General features: G+C 42.3%; 1 protein-coding gene across 1 annotated transcript in view; it reads left to right on the forward strand.

Annotated features, from left to right (window-relative positions):
- myh14 (myosin, heavy chain 14, non-muscle) overlaps nucleotides 1–18,399 on the forward strand; it is a 29,891-nt gene extending 11,492 nt beyond the window's left edge. The window contains exons 6-42 of the mRNA XM_062423318.1: nucleotides 894–1,008; nucleotides 3,196–3,288; nucleotides 3,388–3,451; nucleotides 3,799–3,897; nucleotides 4,069–4,212; nucleotides 4,304–4,518; nucleotides 4,610–4,762; nucleotides 4,984–5,157; nucleotides 5,383–5,556; nucleotides 6,065–6,179; nucleotides 7,654–7,859; nucleotides 7,963–8,084; nucleotides 8,468–8,537; nucleotides 8,631–8,791; nucleotides 9,725–9,833; nucleotides 10,131–10,262; nucleotides 10,362–10,568; nucleotides 10,800–10,937; nucleotides 11,188–11,311; nucleotides 11,434–11,605; nucleotides 11,694–11,906; nucleotides 12,133–12,277; nucleotides 12,359–12,565; nucleotides 12,750–12,854; nucleotides 13,039–13,191; nucleotides 13,578–13,826; nucleotides 13,930–14,043; nucleotides 14,195–14,293; nucleotides 14,380–14,592; nucleotides 14,679–14,840; nucleotides 14,932–15,060; nucleotides 15,154–15,242; nucleotides 15,340–15,463; nucleotides 15,594–15,802; nucleotides 16,144–16,252; nucleotides 16,799–16,971; nucleotides 18,186–18,399. Coding sequence (XP_062279302.1) covers nucleotides 894–1,008; nucleotides 3,196–3,288; nucleotides 3,388–3,451; nucleotides 3,799–3,897; nucleotides 4,069–4,212; nucleotides 4,304–4,518; nucleotides 4,610–4,762; nucleotides 4,984–5,157; nucleotides 5,383–5,556; nucleotides 6,065–6,179; nucleotides 7,654–7,859; nucleotides 7,963–8,084; nucleotides 8,468–8,537; nucleotides 8,631–8,791; nucleotides 9,725–9,833; nucleotides 10,131–10,262; nucleotides 10,362–10,568; nucleotides 10,800–10,937; nucleotides 11,188–11,311; nucleotides 11,434–11,605; nucleotides 11,694–11,906; nucleotides 12,133–12,277; nucleotides 12,359–12,565; nucleotides 12,750–12,854; nucleotides 13,039–13,191; nucleotides 13,578–13,826; nucleotides 13,930–14,043; nucleotides 14,195–14,293; nucleotides 14,380–14,592; nucleotides 14,679–14,840; nucleotides 14,932–15,060; nucleotides 15,154–15,242; nucleotides 15,340–15,463; nucleotides 15,594–15,802; nucleotides 16,144–16,252; nucleotides 16,799–16,971; nucleotides 18,186–18,399 — 5,494 coding nt within the window. The remainder of the gene's footprint in view (nucleotides 1–893; nucleotides 1,009–3,195; nucleotides 3,289–3,387; nucleotides 3,452–3,798; nucleotides 3,898–4,068; nucleotides 4,213–4,303; nucleotides 4,519–4,609; nucleotides 4,763–4,983; nucleotides 5,158–5,382; nucleotides 5,557–6,064; nucleotides 6,180–7,653; nucleotides 7,860–7,962; nucleotides 8,085–8,467; nucleotides 8,538–8,630; nucleotides 8,792–9,724; nucleotides 9,834–10,130; nucleotides 10,263–10,361; nucleotides 10,569–10,799; nucleotides 10,938–11,187; nucleotides 11,312–11,433; nucleotides 11,606–11,693; nucleotides 11,907–12,132; nucleotides 12,278–12,358; nucleotides 12,566–12,749; nucleotides 12,855–13,038; nucleotides 13,192–13,577; nucleotides 13,827–13,929; nucleotides 14,044–14,194; nucleotides 14,294–14,379; nucleotides 14,593–14,678; nucleotides 14,841–14,931; nucleotides 15,061–15,153; nucleotides 15,243–15,339; nucleotides 15,464–15,593; nucleotides 15,803–16,143; nucleotides 16,253–16,798; nucleotides 16,972–18,185) is intronic.
- The last annotated feature ends 386 nt before the right edge of the window (nucleotides 18,400–18,785 follow it).

The following is an 18,785-nucleotide window of genomic DNA, read 5'->3' on the forward strand; positions in this document are numbered from 1 at the left end:
AAATATAAAAAAATGCCAACAAACTTGTTTTTGTTAGGTTTAATGTGTAGGCCTTGGTTAAGGGTTACATGAACAGAAGTGTTTTTTTCAAACACAGATCTAATATTTGTTCACTGTTGTAAATGTGAAAAATGGATATTGTACAAACAAGGATCTAGTTTGTTTGACTCACATACATTTAACCATACATTTCTATGCATCTACTAATAAAGCTATCACTAATTAACGTACAATTTTTCATTTACATTTTTTTTCTTCTTATGATATCATATGTTGTTAAATGTAAATGTGCACAAGAAAGTCCAGGACAGAGCTCAGCATAATGTCAGATATTTTCAAACATGGAATCAAAGAGTCACATCAAATCAGTCATATCTGGTCAGAGCATATTAAGGCCTTTAACGTGAAGGCAGGCTGCTGTCTCTGTTGCCATCACTCGCCCACCTACCTGCTTGCCGCTGGGTCTGTGATCTATAATCCCATCTTCCGGCCAGACTCTTCCTGTCATTTTCAAGGATCCCACTCTAGGTTCATCTTGAAATCAGTGTATTTGGGACAAGGCTTCTGCTTCTTTTAGATATTTTTTACGGCAGCTATTTTTGCTCCACTCTCCTTCGAACTATTCCAAGAGCAACAACGGCAATGCTCCTTTTATCCTCCACACCTGCTTTATGTTTAGACCTGTGGCTTTGAATACGCTGCATGGACTCTATGTTTATTGGTGTGATGAATGTAGGTTTGGCCACTTGCACCTCTGTGTGTTCTCTCTCTTTAAAATGCTTCTGTATACCGTTTAAAATTGGAACCATGTGTGTTGAAGATGGACCATTTTATAAAGAGAACTGTATTTATTGTGTTCCTTACTTGGTTTTTTGTGTGTCTGTGTATTTTAGAGGCGAGTCTGGAGCAGGGAAAACAGAAAATACTAAGAAAGTCATACAGTACTTGGCTCACGTTGCCTCCTCCCACAAGGTTAGCACTCTGGGCAGGAACAAGGAAGCTTTACAGGTACGTTGCAGTCGAGAGACTTTATACGAACACTGTATATAAATGGGGAATGATATAATATGAAGATGGATACCTCAGGTGATGAAAGAGTTTCAGAGTGAACGAATCAGTGTTTGAAATAGTTATTTAATTAGTTCAAGGTTCTTTTTACAGCCCTCCTGCTGCTGAACCAAGCCACAATTTTTTAAACCTGCATCACATCACTCTCTTGCTCTTACCTCTTTTATTGAATTGTTCCTATGAACTTTATGATTATAAAATATAATCTATCTAATCTATAATAACATTATATAACATCTTGGAGTGGGTTTTCTCTGTCAATCTGTCCTGCTTTTTTTGGATTTTCTCTGCATTATTCCTCACCGTCTTTATCTCCTTCCTTCCTGCACTGTTTCCCCTCATTCTCTTCTCTCTGCATTGTCCCTCTCTCTCTCTCTCTCTCTCTCTCTTTCCTGCATGATCAGATGGATGGCTCTAGGTCCTTAACCAGAGGCAGCTCTATGGTGAACAGGGTGAGTTACCTCCATCCTGCTCTCCTGTTCTTTTGCTCTCTTCCTGTCCTATTTTCTGCCTAATGAAGCCTCGCGATGATTCTGACAAACAAAGTAACCTTAAACGAGCGCTACACTGATGTGGTTCCTCATAACAGCTAAGCCTTGTACTGTACTGAATTTTTTTTTTTTTTGCTTGTTTGTATTCCTTTATTTGTTGTTGTTGTTGTCTCATTTGTCTTTTTTTGTTTGTTTGTTTGTTTATCCCGTCTATATGCTCACCCATCCACTCATTCTCCACCCCCCTATAATCTTCATCCCCCCCCCCCCACAATTCGTCAGAGTGTACAATATGTGAGTATGAAAGTATTTAGACAACTTGGGGTTCATTCAGAGTTTGGGGGTCACATGTAGAATATTAACTAGAGCTGATATGATTCCCCTGATATTTAATGAGAATCATTATCAGTTTTCTGTCCATAGTGCTTTTCTCTCTGACTGTTCTTAGTAAAAACCTTTCTGGATTTCTAGTTTGGGCATTTTTTACTCTTCTTCCCAGTGGGCTGAGGGCTGGTTTTTCCATTCTCACTGGCTTGTAAATACCACAAGTATTTACGTACCTGTAGATCTGAGGTGTTTCTAATCACTTGACCTGTGCGGCATGTGCGTATGTGGTTACATGAGTACAAATTTGAGAGTGTGTGTGGCGCGTGATCAAGTGTCTACATTTAAGTATGTGGTTTTGTTCATATTTACAGTGTACACATTGTGTGCTTGGTGTTTTGTAATTAAGAAAAGTGCTTACCTTGTGTGTGTGTGTGTGTGTGTGTGTGTGTGTGTGTGTGTGTGTGTGTGTGTGTGTGTGTGTGTGTGTGTGTGTGTGTGTGTGTGTGTGTGTGTGTGTGTGTGTGTGTGTGTGTGTGTGTGTGTGTGTGTGTGTGTGTGTGTGTGTGTGTGTGTGTGTGTGTGTGTGTGTGTGTGTGTGTGTGTGTGTGTGTGTGTGTGTGTGTGTGTGTGTGTGTGTGTGTGTGTGTGTGTGTGTGTGTGTGTGTGTGTGCATTCCTTGACAGTTTTTAAAACCACCTCCTGTAGCTAAATCTCCTCAGTATCCATCATTGGCTGCTACTGCTGCTGCATCGACAGCTGCTGCACTGGCAATGCGACAACTGCAGTAATGCATTGCAGCTAGCTAGAATCAGCCAATATTATAGCCTGCGTATGATGTTAACATCTGAAGCTGCAGCTTTCCTCTTTCCTCCCCCTTTTTTGCTTTGCAACAGTGGTTCTCAACTGACTCATGCTTGAGTACTAGTTAGACTCTAGAAATTGACTTTTAATAATGTAAGAGATTTAATTTTTAATATATTAAATGTGAAACACAATCACTTCCTTTATTTTTGGTTGCTTAACTAATAAGAACTCATTACTCTTACTGATGTTGAGAATCATTTGTTCCTGGGTCTGGGAATGGCGTGTGTGGTGTGGATGCTATTTTGGGCCCTAAAATGCACCCCTTTGTGGCACTGCTCTTGAAGGATGAGTCATGCATTTTTTTACATTTTTATTTTATATAACAGATCAGTAGTTACTCCAAAGTAAGGAGGAGTAAATGGTGCATTTTAGTAGACAGGCCCTTGTTATAGCTCTTATCTCTGCAGCATTGTGAAGCTGATCTGATGTCCCCTGTGTGTCTCAGGGTGAGCTTGAGAGGCAGCTGCTGCAGGCCAACCCCATACTGGAGGCCTTCGGCAATGCAAAGACTGTCAAGAACGACAATTCCTCCAGATTTGTAAGACTTGTCTGGATTAATTATACATTCACTTCAGTCAGTTTAAGAATTAATGAAGAAATAAATTGAAACATAAAATCACTTTTCCTCCCTCCTCAGGGTAAATTCATCCGCATTAATTTTGACGTGGCAGGGTACATCGTTGGTGCCAATATTGAAACCTGTATCCTCTTTAAATATGATCACATTCAACAAGTTGCTCTTTAAGTAAGCTGTCTTGTTTACAGCATAGTTGAGCTAAAAATACTTTATACCATTTATTTGTGAAGGCCTGAGGTGCTTTCTGAAATTAGATTTTCATGAGAATACTTGTTTGTAGGCTGTTCATTTGTAAAAACATGCTAAATGAATTGCATCTTTAAAGGTTTACATATATATTATAGTTTCAAAATGCTAAATTGCTAGAAGTAGACCATGGCTAAAGCATACTAGTTTCATTTATTTTTTATGATATGAAACTGCACTACTATGTGATATATGGTTGCACATGTCCATGACTCGTAAATTCAGACCTCCTGGAAAAGTCCCGGGCCACCCGTCAGGCCAAAGATGAGAGGACGTTCCACATCTTTTACCAGATGTTGTGTGGAGCTTCAGAGGACACAAGAGGTGAGTGAAAGGACAGAGGTCGATGACTGAAATGTGATTTTGAAATACTGCTAGACTACAGAACAATAACTGTTTGTCTTTTTTTGTTAAAATGTACTAGTACTTTGATGTAATTAATTACTTTCTATACTTAAATCTGTCTGTTTCACTTTTTTTTTTCCATATCTAAAGCGGACCTGCTCTTAGGAACTGCTGATGAGTACCGCTTTCTCAGTGGAGGCTCCATCCCAGTTCCCGGTCAGAGCGATTCAGAAAACTTCACCCAGACTATGGACTCTATGGCTATAATGGGCTTCACCCCAGAGGAGCTGCTATGTAAGAGGGGAGAAAGAGAGAAAGTCGTTTTTTCTTGCACATTTGATCTTTGCTATAAATCACCTTCCCTCTCACTGTTTTTTCCTTTCAGCCATGCTGAAGGTGATCTCTTCTGTGCTCCAGTTTGGTAACATTTCCTTCACAAAGGAAAAGAACCAGGACCAGGCGTCCATGCCTGATAACACGGCTGCTCAGAAACTGTGCCATCTGCTGGGCATCAACGTGCTGGAGTTCACCCGCGCCATACTCACCCCGAGGATCAAAGTGGGTCGAGAGTATGTGCAGAAGGCCCAGACTAAAGAACAGGTATAAAATACTTCATGGGCATATATATTTGTCCTCAACTGACATTTGTCCCATTGTATTGTATCTTAAGAGTGTGCCTCTCTTCTTCTAGGCTGACTTTGCTGTGGAAGCCTTGGCTAAGGCCACATATGAGCGTCTGTTCAGATGGTTGGTGCACAGGATAAACAGAGCTCTGGACCGCAGACAGAGACAAGGAGCCTCCTTCATTGGCATCCTCGATATCGCTGGATTTGAGATTTTCCAGGTTCGCACATGTTTGTTCAAGATGGTTTGTTTGGATGCATTAGGTAATTTGTTTAACACAGGATTTTTCTCTAAATGTGTGTCATAACAATGGAAAATGTAAATGTTTTCATTTGTCAAATGTGCATGATTGTTTTTTGCTTCTTTTTAGGAGATTTTAGGAAGTGATTTCATTTTGTCAAATCACTTTCATCAAATCTTTTCTAAATCCCTCCTCTGCAGCTCAACTCCTTTGAGCAGCTGTGTATCAACTACACCAACGAGAAACTGCAGCAGCTCTTCAACCACACCATGTTCATCCTGGAGCAGGAGGAATACCAGCGGGAGGGCATCGAGTGGAACTTTATTGACTTTGGCCTGGACTTGCAGCCCTGCATTGACCTCATCGAAAGACCGGTACATACTCAATAAAGACAGTGTTTTCCAAACAGGAACACCAATTACTGCTTGTTAAGAAATGGATTGAACCTGTGGCTTATGCACCCTGTTCAAATCCCCACATTAAACAAGATCCAGTTATTCCAGTTATGAATGAATAAAAGCAAATCATATAAAAAGAAACACTAATATGTTTGCACATACTCTGCTTTGATACATTGCCATGTTCCTTGTCTTTGTCAGGCTCACCCACCTGGTGTTTTAGCCCTGCTGGATGAAGAGTGCTGGTTCCCTCGAGCAACAGATCGCTCGTTTGTGGACAAGCTGTCTGGAGAGCAAGGCACCCATCCAAAATTCTTCAAATCAAAGCAGCCACGCGGGGAGGCTGACTTCTCCATCATTCACTATGCTGGCAAGGTATCTTTTGTTTTTTTAAATAATAATAATAACTTTTTTTATATTTCACGTTTCATACATAAAATGCAGCTCAAAGTGTTTTACATTTGAAACAAGTAAAATTCAATAGCATAGATGAAAAAAGAAACATTAAGGCAAATAAGAAGAGATAAAAATGAAACAAAATAAAAACACGATAAAAAAACTGATAAACTAAAGGCTTTGCAGTAAAGGTATGTTTAAGTTCTTTTGGTCTATGGTCCCAGTTGTGCTAGTTGGCTCCAAAGCTGAAAACAAACTGGTTGTACTAGCCTCTAAAAGGTGCATCATAAAAACGTGGCTGAAAACTAGATTAAAAGTCACATTATGACAGATCTTCTGGCAGTCAACCAACATGCAGACACATGCGTGGATGGATTAACTGTCTCAATGTCTGTGATTTTTCCGAATCAAAGTTGAATATGTTTACATCCCTCCATGATGTTGCATCTCACTCTTTGTCTCCTCTGTCTGGTTTCTTCGCTCTCAGGTGGACTACAAGGCGGACGACTGGCTGATAAAAAACATGGATCCTCTGAACGACAACGTGGCATCTCTTCTCCACCAGTCATCTGATCATTTTGTGTCAGAGCTCTGGAAGGAGGGTGAGGCTGATTTACTCGCATGTTTACTCACTACTGTTAATACCTGACCTTTAACTCACTTCACACACAGTACAGTGCAGTAAGTTAAAATGTGGAAGGTAATGTACTTTTAACTTTAACTTACTTTAACTTTTAACAGTAATATGTTTTCATCCTCTGTATTTTTCTAAAGCTTGTCAAATACAAATAATGGAGCAAATTGTACTAACTTGGCTGTTTTCTCTCCTTTTCTTTATCATGCAACTATTCCATCTGTCTGCTCATCTATCTGTTTCTCTTCCTTCTTGTTCTATGCTGTGTCCCTCTTATCTTCCCTTTCCATTAATTTCCTCCTCTCTTGGGCTCTCTCTTTCCTTTCTTTCATCTTCTTCCCCGTACTTTCCTTCTCCCTGCATCAGATATTCAAACTCTTCCTCGTGTGTACTTCTTTGACTCCTATGCCACAATACAGGCTAATGGCTCGGACAGTAGGTTTTTTTCTCCTCCTCCTCTGTGTGTCACATTCCTCACTCCCACCTCTGCTCACATTACTGCTTTGTTTTCTGTCTGCCCAGTTTTTGATTGTAGTGTGTGTGATTTTGTGTTGTTTTAACCATTATTAGTTATTTTATTAGTTGATGTTTGTGCTGTAGTTTCAAACACCTATTGTGGGTTTTTTTTATCATAGTTGTTACTGTGCTGTTAGTTTTGGTGTTCTCACTTCGCTCTTTCACTGTGTTTTTGCTTCTAGTAAGTGTAGTAAGAGTGCTGTGCTTGTGTGATGTAGCATTTTCCATTTAAAAAGAAGTAATTCACTTTGTTTTTACAGAGATTTGACAGTGTGGACGTAGCAGCATGCTCATGATTACTCAAAAAAGAAACATTCAGTATCACATACTGTGGCTAAGTGCTACTGAAAGAGCTTCATGCAAACCAACCACATGCAGGCAGAAATGTGATCCTGAATGAGCTCAAGAGATGCACCAACATATCAGAATACTAACATTTAAATATTAACATTAATATTGATTGAGTATTATAATCAATAATAGGCATGTGTCTGAATATGAAGTTGACATTTCTGTGACATCTGTTCTGGGAGAATGTCACAATCAGGAACAGAATAAAAGTCATCATGGGATTTTTTTTTTTTTTTGCCTGTCTAGACATGTCCAAACTGAGCAGCTTCAGCTAGAGAAAGCTTAACCTGTTATGTGCCTACATTATACTGACACCGTGTATGTGTATCTTACAGGCTGATATAGATGAGAAAATATCATCAATTGGTATTGGCTTAAAAAACAATACCACTGCATCTCTAATGAGCTTTAAATCCATCATGTACCATCTGATATCACTCTGTCTAGAGCCTTGATCGCAGATGTGAAACCATTATTCTTTTGCATTCTCATGTCATTTAAAGTGTGACAAACACCCAATTTCAGTCCAGTGCTGCTGACACTGACACCCTGCTCTGTGTTGTTTTTTCCTCCAGTGGACAGGATAGTGGGTCTGGACCAGGTGTCGTCAGGAGACAACAGTGGGTCAATCCCGTTTGGAGCAGCAGGACTGAAGACAAAGAAGGGAATGTTTAGGACAGTTGGTCAACTCTACAAGGAGTCTCTCGCCAAGCTGATGGCAACGCTGAGGAACACCAACCCCAACTTCCTCCGCTGCATCATCCCCAACCATGAGAAGAGGGTAAGACAGGGGAGACTTTAGTATGGAAACTGAAACATACTGGATGAAATATCTGACTTTTTCTCTTTTTCGCTGTTGTTTTCTCTCTCTTCCTATCTGTCAGGCTGGTAAGCTGTCGCCCAACCTGGTTTTAGACCAACTGAGGTGTAACGGAGTTCTTGAGGGGATCCGTATCTGCAGACAAGGCTTCCCTAACAGAATCCCATTCCAGGAGTTCAGACAGAGGTGTGTGTGTGTGTGTGTGTGTGTGTGTGTGTGTGTGTGTGTGTGTGTGTGTGTGTGTGTGTGGTGTGTGTGGTGTGTGTGGTGTGTGTGGTGTGTGTGGTGTGTGTGGTGTGTGTGTGTGTGTGTGTGTGTGGTGTGTGTGTGTGTGTGGTGTGTGTGGTGTGTGTGTGGTGTGTGTGGTGTGTGTGTGTGTGTGTGTGTGTGTGTGTGTCAGTCAAACTCCATACAACAACCTTTCATAACCATCTGTCCCTCTCTCTTTCTCTTCTTCGCTCTCTGTCTCTCAAGCACTTTCTCTGACACCTGCTAATGACCCTTTTTACACATCCTTACTATTGTGTCTCGCTCAAACACCGACCCACTAAAACACATTTGTCTTCCAGATATGAGATCCTGACTCCTAATGCTATTCCTCGCACTTTCATGGATGGCAAACAGGCATCAGAGCTCATGGTGAGTAATTTTTCAGTAGCTGTAAAGACGCAGCATTGTGTATTTTTATTTACTGACCAGCTGGGATTAACTTTATCCTGTTTCCTTGTTCAGATCAGTGCTTTGGAACTGGATCACAACCTGTTCAGGGTGGGTCAGAGTAAAGTCTTCTTTAGAGCTGGAGTCCTGGCTCACCTGGAAGAGGAGAGAGACCTAAAGATCACAGACACCATCATACGTTTCCAGAGTGCATCCAGAGGCTACCTCGCACGCAAGTAAGAGTTTTACATAATAGTAAACATAAGCAGAGAGTGACAGGTATGAGAGTTATTATTAGATGATTTTGATGTCAGCAGCTTTTGATAGCATTACATGTTTATTCTGGTTGTTTTTAAATGGTTATGAATAAGTTATAAGTTAGCCAGTCAAAAATTACTATTTTTGTCAAATGAAACCAACCAAAGGGGAAAGAGAGGCAAGACATCTAACACTGCTGGGGATTTGGCAGTTTTGTATTTCACTCTTAAAGGAGTATTAATATTTAATCTTTTGTCAACCCCTATCAGTGATTCAAATACTTGTCACAACATTGACAAGTATTTGGCAGAGCTTATGAAAGCCTGTAAATTACATAAGTAATGAAGTTTTACAGTGGTGTAGGCAGGGTGTCTAGAGCAGGACCATCAGAGACAATCAAAATGATATTGACTGACTAATCCTTACATTCTACTGTAATAACAAGACTGTTATGTCATTAAATTTAGCAGTTATGTCCTGTTGTGTTCTTAGCTTTTAACAATAAAACAACGTTTCTTTGCTAAATTGGCTTGACAACAAAACTTTTGAATCCTAATAAAATATCAAAAGATGATTAAGCTGCTGCATCAGTGATGGAAAATGTTAGCCAGCAGCGTAGCTTACAGGCCAAAAAGCATCAGCATCTTGCATAAGACACAAGTAATAATTGAGGCGTAGATGTGGATCAAACACCCTAATAAACTTATAGTCACTGTTTGCTTTTATCTACAGGAGTGTAAAACTTTTACTTAGCGCTTATAGTTTAAAGTTGGTGTTAATTGTGAAAGAAGAAGCACGTGAGATCTGTTTAGTTTCTGTGTCTGAGGTGACAATCCACCTCTTGGAATTATTTCGGAGGTTACCTGCATGTGTTTTTGTTGATGTATTGTGCTGTTCTTATCACTTCTCAGAGCCTTTTTGAAGAAGCAGCAGCAGCTGAGCGCTATGAGGGTGATGCAGAGGAACTGTGCTGCTTACCTCAAACTCAGGAACTGGCAGTGGTGGCGACTTTTCACTAAGGTACTGTTCCACGTCTACATTACATCACTGACATGAAATATGCAATATACACATATTTGTAACTGATAATGGACACTGCTGGGAGATATTTTAATTTGTTTTACTCTATTTTACTTTACTAAAACAAAATTTAGGGATTCAAAAATGAAAACATTGTCCTTAAAAACAACAACAAAAAGTAAATTGCAGTATGCATAAAATGAGGAAATGAAAAATAAAATCATCTCAAACTAAATCATAGCCGATGCAGGAATGGGGACTGAAACACTGACCTCTGACCCTTGCTCTGCCTATCAGGTGAAGCCCCTGCTGCAGGTGACCCGGCAGGATGAGGAGATCCAGGTGAGGGAGGCAGAGCTCCAGAAGGCCAATGACAAACTCATCCGAGTGGAGCAGGACTTCTGTGAGTTGGACAAGAAACACGTTCAGGTAAACAAACCTCTACCTTGTTCCCCCTACATTGAAATCCCTCTGCTCTGAATGAGTCGCTCACTGATTGCTCCACCTCCTCTTTGTGTTACATACTAGCTCCTTGAGGAGAAGGCAGTGCTGGCTGACCAGCTGCAGGCCGAGGCTGAACTGTTTGCAGAGGCAGAGGAGATGAGGGCCAGGTTGGCTAATCGGAAGCAAGAGCTGGAGGAGGTGCTGGGCGAGCTGGAGAGTCGATTAGAGGATGAGGAGGAGAGGGGTGCCCAGCTGACCAATGAGAAGAAGAGGATGCAGCAAAATATACAGGTAAAGGGAAATTCAGTGAGAGATTGGAGCAATGAACCCAAATATGCAAACAGACACTAAACGTGTCTGTATTTTCTATCATAAAAGAAATTGTTTCCTGACTACCTCTTCCATAATGACTGTCACATTAAGGCAAATTGAACAAAGGTTTTTAGGCCCATCATGTTCACTCTTGCATCAGTCTGTCTCTGTCCTGACATGTCACTTAACAATTTCTTCTCTCCTTGCCAGGACCTGGAGGAGCAGTTAGAGGAGGAGGAAAGTGCCAGACAGCGCCTCCTGCTGGAGAAAGTTAGCTTGGAGACCAAAGTGAAAAGTCTGGAAACTGACCTGCTGAGTGCAGTGGAGCAGAGAGACCGATTCAACAAGGTGGGCATTACATGAAAACCTCATTGTGTATGTGTGGATGGTATTGGGGGATTATTATATCCCATAAATTTCCCCTTCAGTAACATAAAAGTTATTTAAACACATACAGTATGAGTCAAAAGTTTGGACGTACGCTCTCATTCAAGGGAATGGACATCAAATGGAAAAAATATTTGTGTAGCATTGTATACAAATGTTTCATACACATTTTTATAATCCTATGCAATATTTTGATTTTTCCTCCGAGTAGGAGAAGAAGCAGCTTGAAGACCGTCTGAGTGAGGTGACGGACCAGCTAACAGAGGAAGAGGAGAAAACCAAAAGTCTCAACAAACTCAAGAATAAGCAGGAGGCAGTCATTGCTGACTTAGACGGTAAATGTCCTAAAGTCATCTCAGCCACATAGTTGACTGGCTGGTGTTGTTCCTGTTATCTGAATGTTGTACAGTTTAAATGCTGCAGTCGTATTGTAATCTGTCACTTCAACACTGTGCAGAGCGCCTGAAGCGTGAGGAGCAGGGTCGTTTGGAACAGGAAAAGTGGAGAAGGAGGATGGAGAACGAGGCGGTGGAGGCCCAAGAGCAGCTGTCAGACTTGGGCATGCTGTCTGCAGAGCTGAGGGGCAGTCTGTCTCAGAAGGAAAAGGAAATCACCACCATGCAGGGCCGGTGAGAAAGAGGAAGACACACTTTATAATAACATGAATATTAATGAAGTCAGATACATTTTTTACTCGTTTGCCTCTGTTTCTGTCAGGTTAGAGGAAGAGGGAGCACGCCGTGCAGAGGCTCAGAGGGCACTGAGGGAAGCCATGTCCCAGGTGTCTGAGCTGAAGGAGGAAGTGGATAATGAACGAGGGATGAGAGAGAGGGCGGAGAAACAGAGGCGAGACCTGGGGGAGGAGCTGGAAGCTTTGAGGACTGAGTTGGAGGACACTTTGGACACCACAGCTGCCCAGCAAGAGCTAAGGTAAATGATAATGGTAAAAAAGTATAATCAGTTTAAGCTTTGAAATTTACATTTCATCTAGAGCTTTTGGGAAACATATTTTTGTTGTACCATCAGATCATGACAGAAACAGAAATGGAAAGTGTAATAAAAAAAGCAAGATAGGAGAAAAAATACTGTATAGTGCTGAAATTATTATTGAATATTTTAAACACCACTTGACGTCCTTCCTCTCCCTTCTACACAGGTCTCGTCGAGAGGCGGAGTTGAACGAGCTCCAGCGGTGTGTTGAAGAGGAGACTCGCCGCCACGAAGTCCAGCTGTCAGAGCTCAGAGTCAAACACAGCGCTGCCATAGACAATCTACAGGAGCAGCTGGACAACAGCAAGAGGGTATAAGGAACACACACACACACCCACATACACAAAAACGTGTGCACGTTCACACCCTCACCAGTCTGTGTTCTCTCTCAGGCACGTCAGTCCCTTGAAAAAGCCAAGGCAGTGCTGGAGGAGGAGAGGCACAATTTGACCTCAGAGCTCAAGAGCCTCCAAACGAGCCGCACAGAGACGGAACGAGGTCGCAAAAGGGCCGAGGGTCAGTTGCAGGAGCTCGGTGCCCGCCTGGCTCAAGCTGACAGAGAGAGGGAGGAGAGGGAGGAAAGAGTGCACAAGCTACAGGTGCTTTGTTTTTGGCTGACTTGTTCATTACTTTTAGTCTGTTTAAAAAAAAAAAAAAAATAAAAAAAAAGTCGGTTTATGTACCCTAAACATCTCCAAAAGCTGATTGTGGTGCTGAAGTCAAGAGATTCCTCTGTAGTTTTTCCAATATATTTACCTTTCTATCCAACTGTGTCTCTTTCAGTGTGAGATTGAGTCCGTCTCCGGCAATTTGTCCTCTGCTGACACCAAATCCCTCCGTCTCACTAAAGAGGTCAGCAGCCTGGAGAGCCAGCTGCATGATGCACAGGTAACAAATACACTCAGACATCGGGGGTGGGTCAGGGGTGACACAGGCTTTGGCTTTGGGGCCACAGTCACAGACACATTTAGCACTTTCTTCTAATAGTTGAGAGAATGGCTGTAGGGTTTTTTTATCTTGAGTTTTATAAGGAACTGAACTTGGTTGACACTTATCTTTTACTCTCTTTCAGGAATTGCTGCAGGAGGAGACTCGTCAGAAGCTGGCTCTGGGCTCGAGGGTGCGAGCGCTGGAGGAGGAGAGGAATGGACTGATGGAGAGAGTCGAGGAAGAAGAGGAGAGGTCAAAAGAGTTGACCCGGCAGATTCAGACTCACACTCAGCAGGTGCACCAGAGACACACGCTTTATCTTGTTTTGTTACATATAAGATTTTGTTATTTCCTGCAGTAAAATATAGAATAAATACCTAAGTAGTTTCCCACAACATCCCTGGATAAAGCCCACTAAAATATCCAAAGGAGACCAGAAATATAAAGTTGATTTAATCAATCAAAAGTTATTTATATAGCACCATTTATACAGGTTAATGCAGTTCAAAGTGCTACACAGTTGATTGAAAACGAATGATACGACAGAACAAGTGTAGACCAAGGACAACGTGAAGAGTAGGAACAAAAACAAAGAACAAATTACAAAGACTTATTGCTTTGTGAACTTTCTGTAGACATGGCTCTGACATTTACAAACCCATCTCTGTTGCTACTCTACAGTTGGCTGAATTGCGTAAGCAGTCGGAGGAGGTGAACATCGCGGTGGAAGCCGGGGAGGAGGCACGCAGGAAACTCCAGAGAGAGCTGGACGGCGCCATCCAGAGGGAGCGACAGAGGGAGGAGGAGAAAGAGAGAGTGGAGAGGCAGAGGGAGAGACTGAGAGAAGAGATAGAAGACATGACTCTGGCCTTGCAGAGAGAGAGGCAGAACTGCACGGCTCTAGAGAAGAGGCAGAAGAAGTTCGACCAGGTCAGAAACAAAATTAGCAGAAAGACCGTCAGCCTACTCGCATATACAGGCAGTAAAAATAACCTAACTGATGCCTAACTTTGTCTTATACTTTGCCGCTCAGTGTCTGGCAGAGGAGAAGGCAGTGAGCGCTCGGCTGGCAGACGAGAGAGACAGAGCAGAAGCAGACAGCCGAGAGAAGGAAACACGATATCTGGCATTGTCCCGAGCCTTGCAGGTAAACTTAATCAGAGCAGACAGCATAACATTGTACAATAGCTAAGTGTGTGCCAGTTATATTTTCCTGAAGCACCTTCTGGTCCTACAGTGTACAGTCATCACTGTAAGCTGTGATTTTTATGGTTAATCTTTTGTGTTTTTGTATGTAGGAGGCCCAGGATCAGAGGGAGGAGCTAGAGAGGGCCAACAAGCAGCTCCGTCTTGAAATGGAACAGTTAGTGAACCAGCAGGACGATGTCGGCAAGAACGTAAGGATCTATCTCTCAGGGCTCCTTTGTTACTTCTGTATCTGAGATCTCTGTGAGTCACCTCCTCTCATCTGCTGCTGCGTCAGGTCCATGAGTTGGAGCGGACCCGGAGGGCTCTCGAAACGGAGGCCCAGAACCTGCGAGTTCAGACACAGGAGCTGGAGGAAGAGCTCACGGAGGCGGAGAACTCGAGGCTGAGGTTGGAGGTCAACATGCAGGCGCTCAAGGCTCAGTTTGAGAGGGAGCTCAGCACCAGTGAGGAGAAGGGAGAGGAGAAGAGGAGGGCTCTCAGCAAACAGGTAGAGCCAGGAAAGAGAGAGAAGAGTTGTTGCTATTTTCTCTCCACAAGTCTTCATTTTCTTATGTCCTCCCTCCTGTGTCTCAGGTGAGGGAGCTGGAGATCCAGCTGGAGGAGGAGAGGAGTCAGCGGTCTCAGGCCGTTTCGTCCAAGAAGCAGCTGGAGGCGGAGCTGCAGGAAGCCGAGGCCCAGGTGGAGACATCCAGCCGTGGCAAAGAGGAGGCAGTGAAGCAGCTACGGAGGCTGCAGGTAACTGAACCACACACACGCACACACACACACAAACATGTCCTTTGCTTGTTAATGTTCAGTTGTTTTAAAATGTTTTTACTTGTCAAAGGGTCAAATGAAAGAAATCCTTCGAGAACTAGATGAGACCAAGTTGGCTCGGGACGAGGTGATCACCCAATCGAAAGACAGCGAGAAGAAAATCCAAATTCTGGAGGCAGAAGTCCTGCAATTCACTGAGGTAAGTGTGCGTTTGAACTGAAACCTAACAGAAATGTTAAGATGTGTGTCTAAATGACTTTTAACCATTGTCTGCATCCTTCTCTCTGTGTAGGAGTTGTCTGTATCTGAGAGGCAGAGGAGACAGGCTCAGCAGGAGAGAGACGAGATGGCAGATGAGATGGTCAACAGCAGTTCTGGAAAGTTAGTATCCCTTTACTTTTGATACACTGTGTTCATCATTGTTTTGTCAGTTTATGTGTGGACTTGTTGCTATTAGTAAAATTGTGTGTTTGTCCAGGACGGTGCTCCTCGAAGAGAAGCGGAGGTTAGAATCACGAGTCAGTCAGCTGGAAGAGGAGCTGGAGGAGGAGCAGTCTAACGCTGAGCTGCTGGCAGAGAGACAAAGAAAGACGGCTCTACAGGTGCACACACACACACACACACACACACACACACACACACACACACACACATACACAGCTTATATCTGCATACACAGTATACATTCTACACTCATTTTTGTAAGCGCTCATTGTCATTGTCGTGGTCCAGGTGGAGACTTTGACCGTGCAGCTGCAGGGAGAGAGGACTCTGGCCCAGAAGGCTGAGGCAGCTCGGGAGCAGCTGGAGAGGCAGAACAAGGAGCTGAAGAGCCGACTGGGGGAGCTGGAGGGAGCCGTGAGAGGCAAACACCGGCTCAGCGTCGCCGCCCTGGAGGCCAAGATAGAATCAATGGAGGAGCAGCTGGAGCAGGAGAGACAGTAAGATAAACTAACAAAGATGCATTAGTACAAATAATATGTTTTAAAAATATGATTTAGACTGTAGGGAGTTTTTCTCTTTTTTTATTAAGGTCTCAAAGTAAATATTATTGTTTTAACTCAATAAAATATCAGTAATCACTTTTTAAGTTCTGCCAGCGCTGTCCAACAATCAGACAGAAGTGTGCGACTTGAGATGTTTAACATAAAACAAATCAAGCGTTACAAATGACATGCAATGTGGGTTTTTTGTTCATGTAACCTTTAGATTTTACCTTGACAAATGGTCTTGAATTGCTTGTTGCAACAGGTAACTTATAATGACCTCTTCTTTCTTTCAGGGAACGAGCCATCGCCAACAAACTGGTGCGGAAGACAGAGAAGAAACTGAAGGAGGTGATGATGCAGGCAGAAGACGAGAGGAGGCACGCAGACCAATACAGAGAGCAGGTAAATAATTAACATCATGCTGACTGCACCAGCCAGCTCATCCATATATTTAACTAAGGTGAGCCACAGAAGACAACACAGAGCAGAATATACAGACAGAGACGGAGCATTAAATAATCATTTAATAGAGGTCGGGCACAAAGAGTGGTGGAAAAATCATCCTAAAATAAGTGATTTCTCCGGCTCAGTGCAACCTAATCCTAATCCCGCCCCGGCATCTGTGTGTTTATTGGGAAGATATAATGTATTCCACTCCGAAAAATAAATCCTGCAGACGCAGCAGAGACACAGACTCCCCTCCCAAAACATCAGCAGTGATAATCTGCCAGGTTTAATCTGACTCCTGATCCCTATCAGTCCTCCTGTTCCTAGACTAATCTGTCTTTTTATATATCTGTCCCCTTCTCTCTCTCTCTCTTCCTTTTCCCCCCTTTCCTCCAACCTCACGTCTCACCCTGACCTCTGCAATGGGCTCCGTCCTTCTCCCCCTCTTCTCTTTTGTTGCTCTCCTCCTCCCCATCCCCTCTTTTCATCCTCCTACTCCAGCTGGATAAGTCTATGGTCCGACTGAAGCAGCTGAAGAGGCAGCTGGAGGAGGTGGAGGAGGAGAACTCCCGTTCCAACGCCCAGAAAAGGAAGCTGCAGAGAGAGCTGGAGGAGCTCAGTGACAGCAGTCAGAGCATGACACGGGAGATCACCAGCCTCCGCAGCCAGCTCAGGTAAACGTGTGTGTGTGTTTGTTTTCGTGTTTTCTCTGTTTGCATGACCGGATGAACGATCATCATTTACTGTTGTTTTGTTTGTTTTTAACCCCTCATTAACTCAATATGATTTGGTTTTGCTGTGCTCTTTTGTTGCTTCCATTTATGTCCATCTAACACTGTCCATCTGTCTTCGTAACACCAACACTCAGCGTCCCTGAATGGAGACCAGATAAGTAGGTCATTGTGTGTGTTACTTTTTATTGTCTGTGTGGAAGGGAGGGGTCTTTAAGTACATGCACAGTATGTAAAGTACATGTGTGGGATATTTCCAGACATTATTTATTTAATTGGCTTTGTGTGTTTCATCTGTATTTATATAACCTATTTAATTTACTTCATAATAATCATCATTTTTGTTCAACACACCAAAAGTGAAATTTTGACTTTTACAATCTAAAAAAAAAAGAAAGAAAAAAAGCATGACATATTTTATGATTTAATTTTTTAAAGGAATAGTTCAACATTTCGAGAGTCTTATTGTTGCCAGGCAACCAGTGGAGATTCCAGGAAGTGACTGCACCCTACGAAAGAATTACTCCCTCAATTTACCCCCATAAATCCACAAATTTGTTGTTTGTAAACAGTTGAAACAAATACAATATAAAGTGTTAATTTGTGAGCTTCAGACATATTCTCATGCGGATTATGTTGTCTTTAGACAGAGCTGGGCTAGCTGTATACCACTGTTTCTAGTATTGCTAAGATAAGCTAACCATCTGCTGGCTGTAGCTTCATATTTACTCTACAGATATGAAAGTGGTATTTATCTTATTACCTAATTCACAAGTTACCAAGAAAGCAAATAAGCTTATTCCCCAAAATGGTAGTAATGATAAGGTTAATTGATTTATGGGTTAATCAATTAATAGACAATGAATCAACAAATATTTAAAGTCATTGAATGAAGTCAAAGTCAATTTAGCGAGTCCAATGTGAGGATTTACTGCTTTTTGGATGTAAATCTTTGAGTTTTGACATGTTGTTGGACCTGAACTTGTAACGGTCACTTTTCACTATTTTCCGACATTTTTCTAGATTTATGTGATTTTTTAAAAAAAATTGTTTTTAAATAGAACAGATGAATAGCTAATTAAAATAGAATTCAGTAGCTGCCCTAGTCTTAAGCGATTAAATAGCTGTGTGTTGTGTTTTCCTCGGATTGCATTCAGCTGGTTCTCACTCTCCTTTTCCAGGCGTGCTCCGTTGCCCTTGGCGATGCGTGGACGCAGAGCGCTGGTGGACGACCTATCGCTGGAGAACTCGGACTCAGAGGAGCCCCCTGCCTCGCCGACCCCTTCCTCTGGACTCCCAGGGACCCCGACTCCCTCCTCAGAACACAGCCTGGACCCTCCACCACCCTATAGCGTCAACAACACAGAGTGACACACACACATAGACTCAACTCATCACACACACACAGACACACACACACACACAAACACGCATCGGCCTCTCGCAGCCTCGATTTCTCAGGGGTGATGGAGCGACATGCACACAGCACACAGCAGAACACTAGTTTATAAATGTCATGTAGGAACATCAGGCGCTATACAACAACCTTACTTAATGCTCTTTAAGATTTTTGCCTCGTTTTTTCTGAAAAAGAACAGAAAACGTGTAAAAATGAGATTTTACAAAGAGGCAACTGGAATTGGTTTTTTATTTTGTAACAAAAAAAGCAACATAACAAAGACTGGAAATTTTTACATTACACCTCTGTAATGAATTTCTGAGGAACTAATTAATTATTATCAGCAAAGTAATTTATC

Source organism: Scomber scombrus, chromosome 7, assembly GCF_963691925.1.
Source record: "Scomber scombrus chromosome 7, fScoSco1.1, whole genome shotgun sequence".
Taxonomy (NCBI): Eukaryota; Metazoa; Chordata; class Actinopteri; order Scombriformes; family Scombridae; genus Scomber; species Scomber scombrus.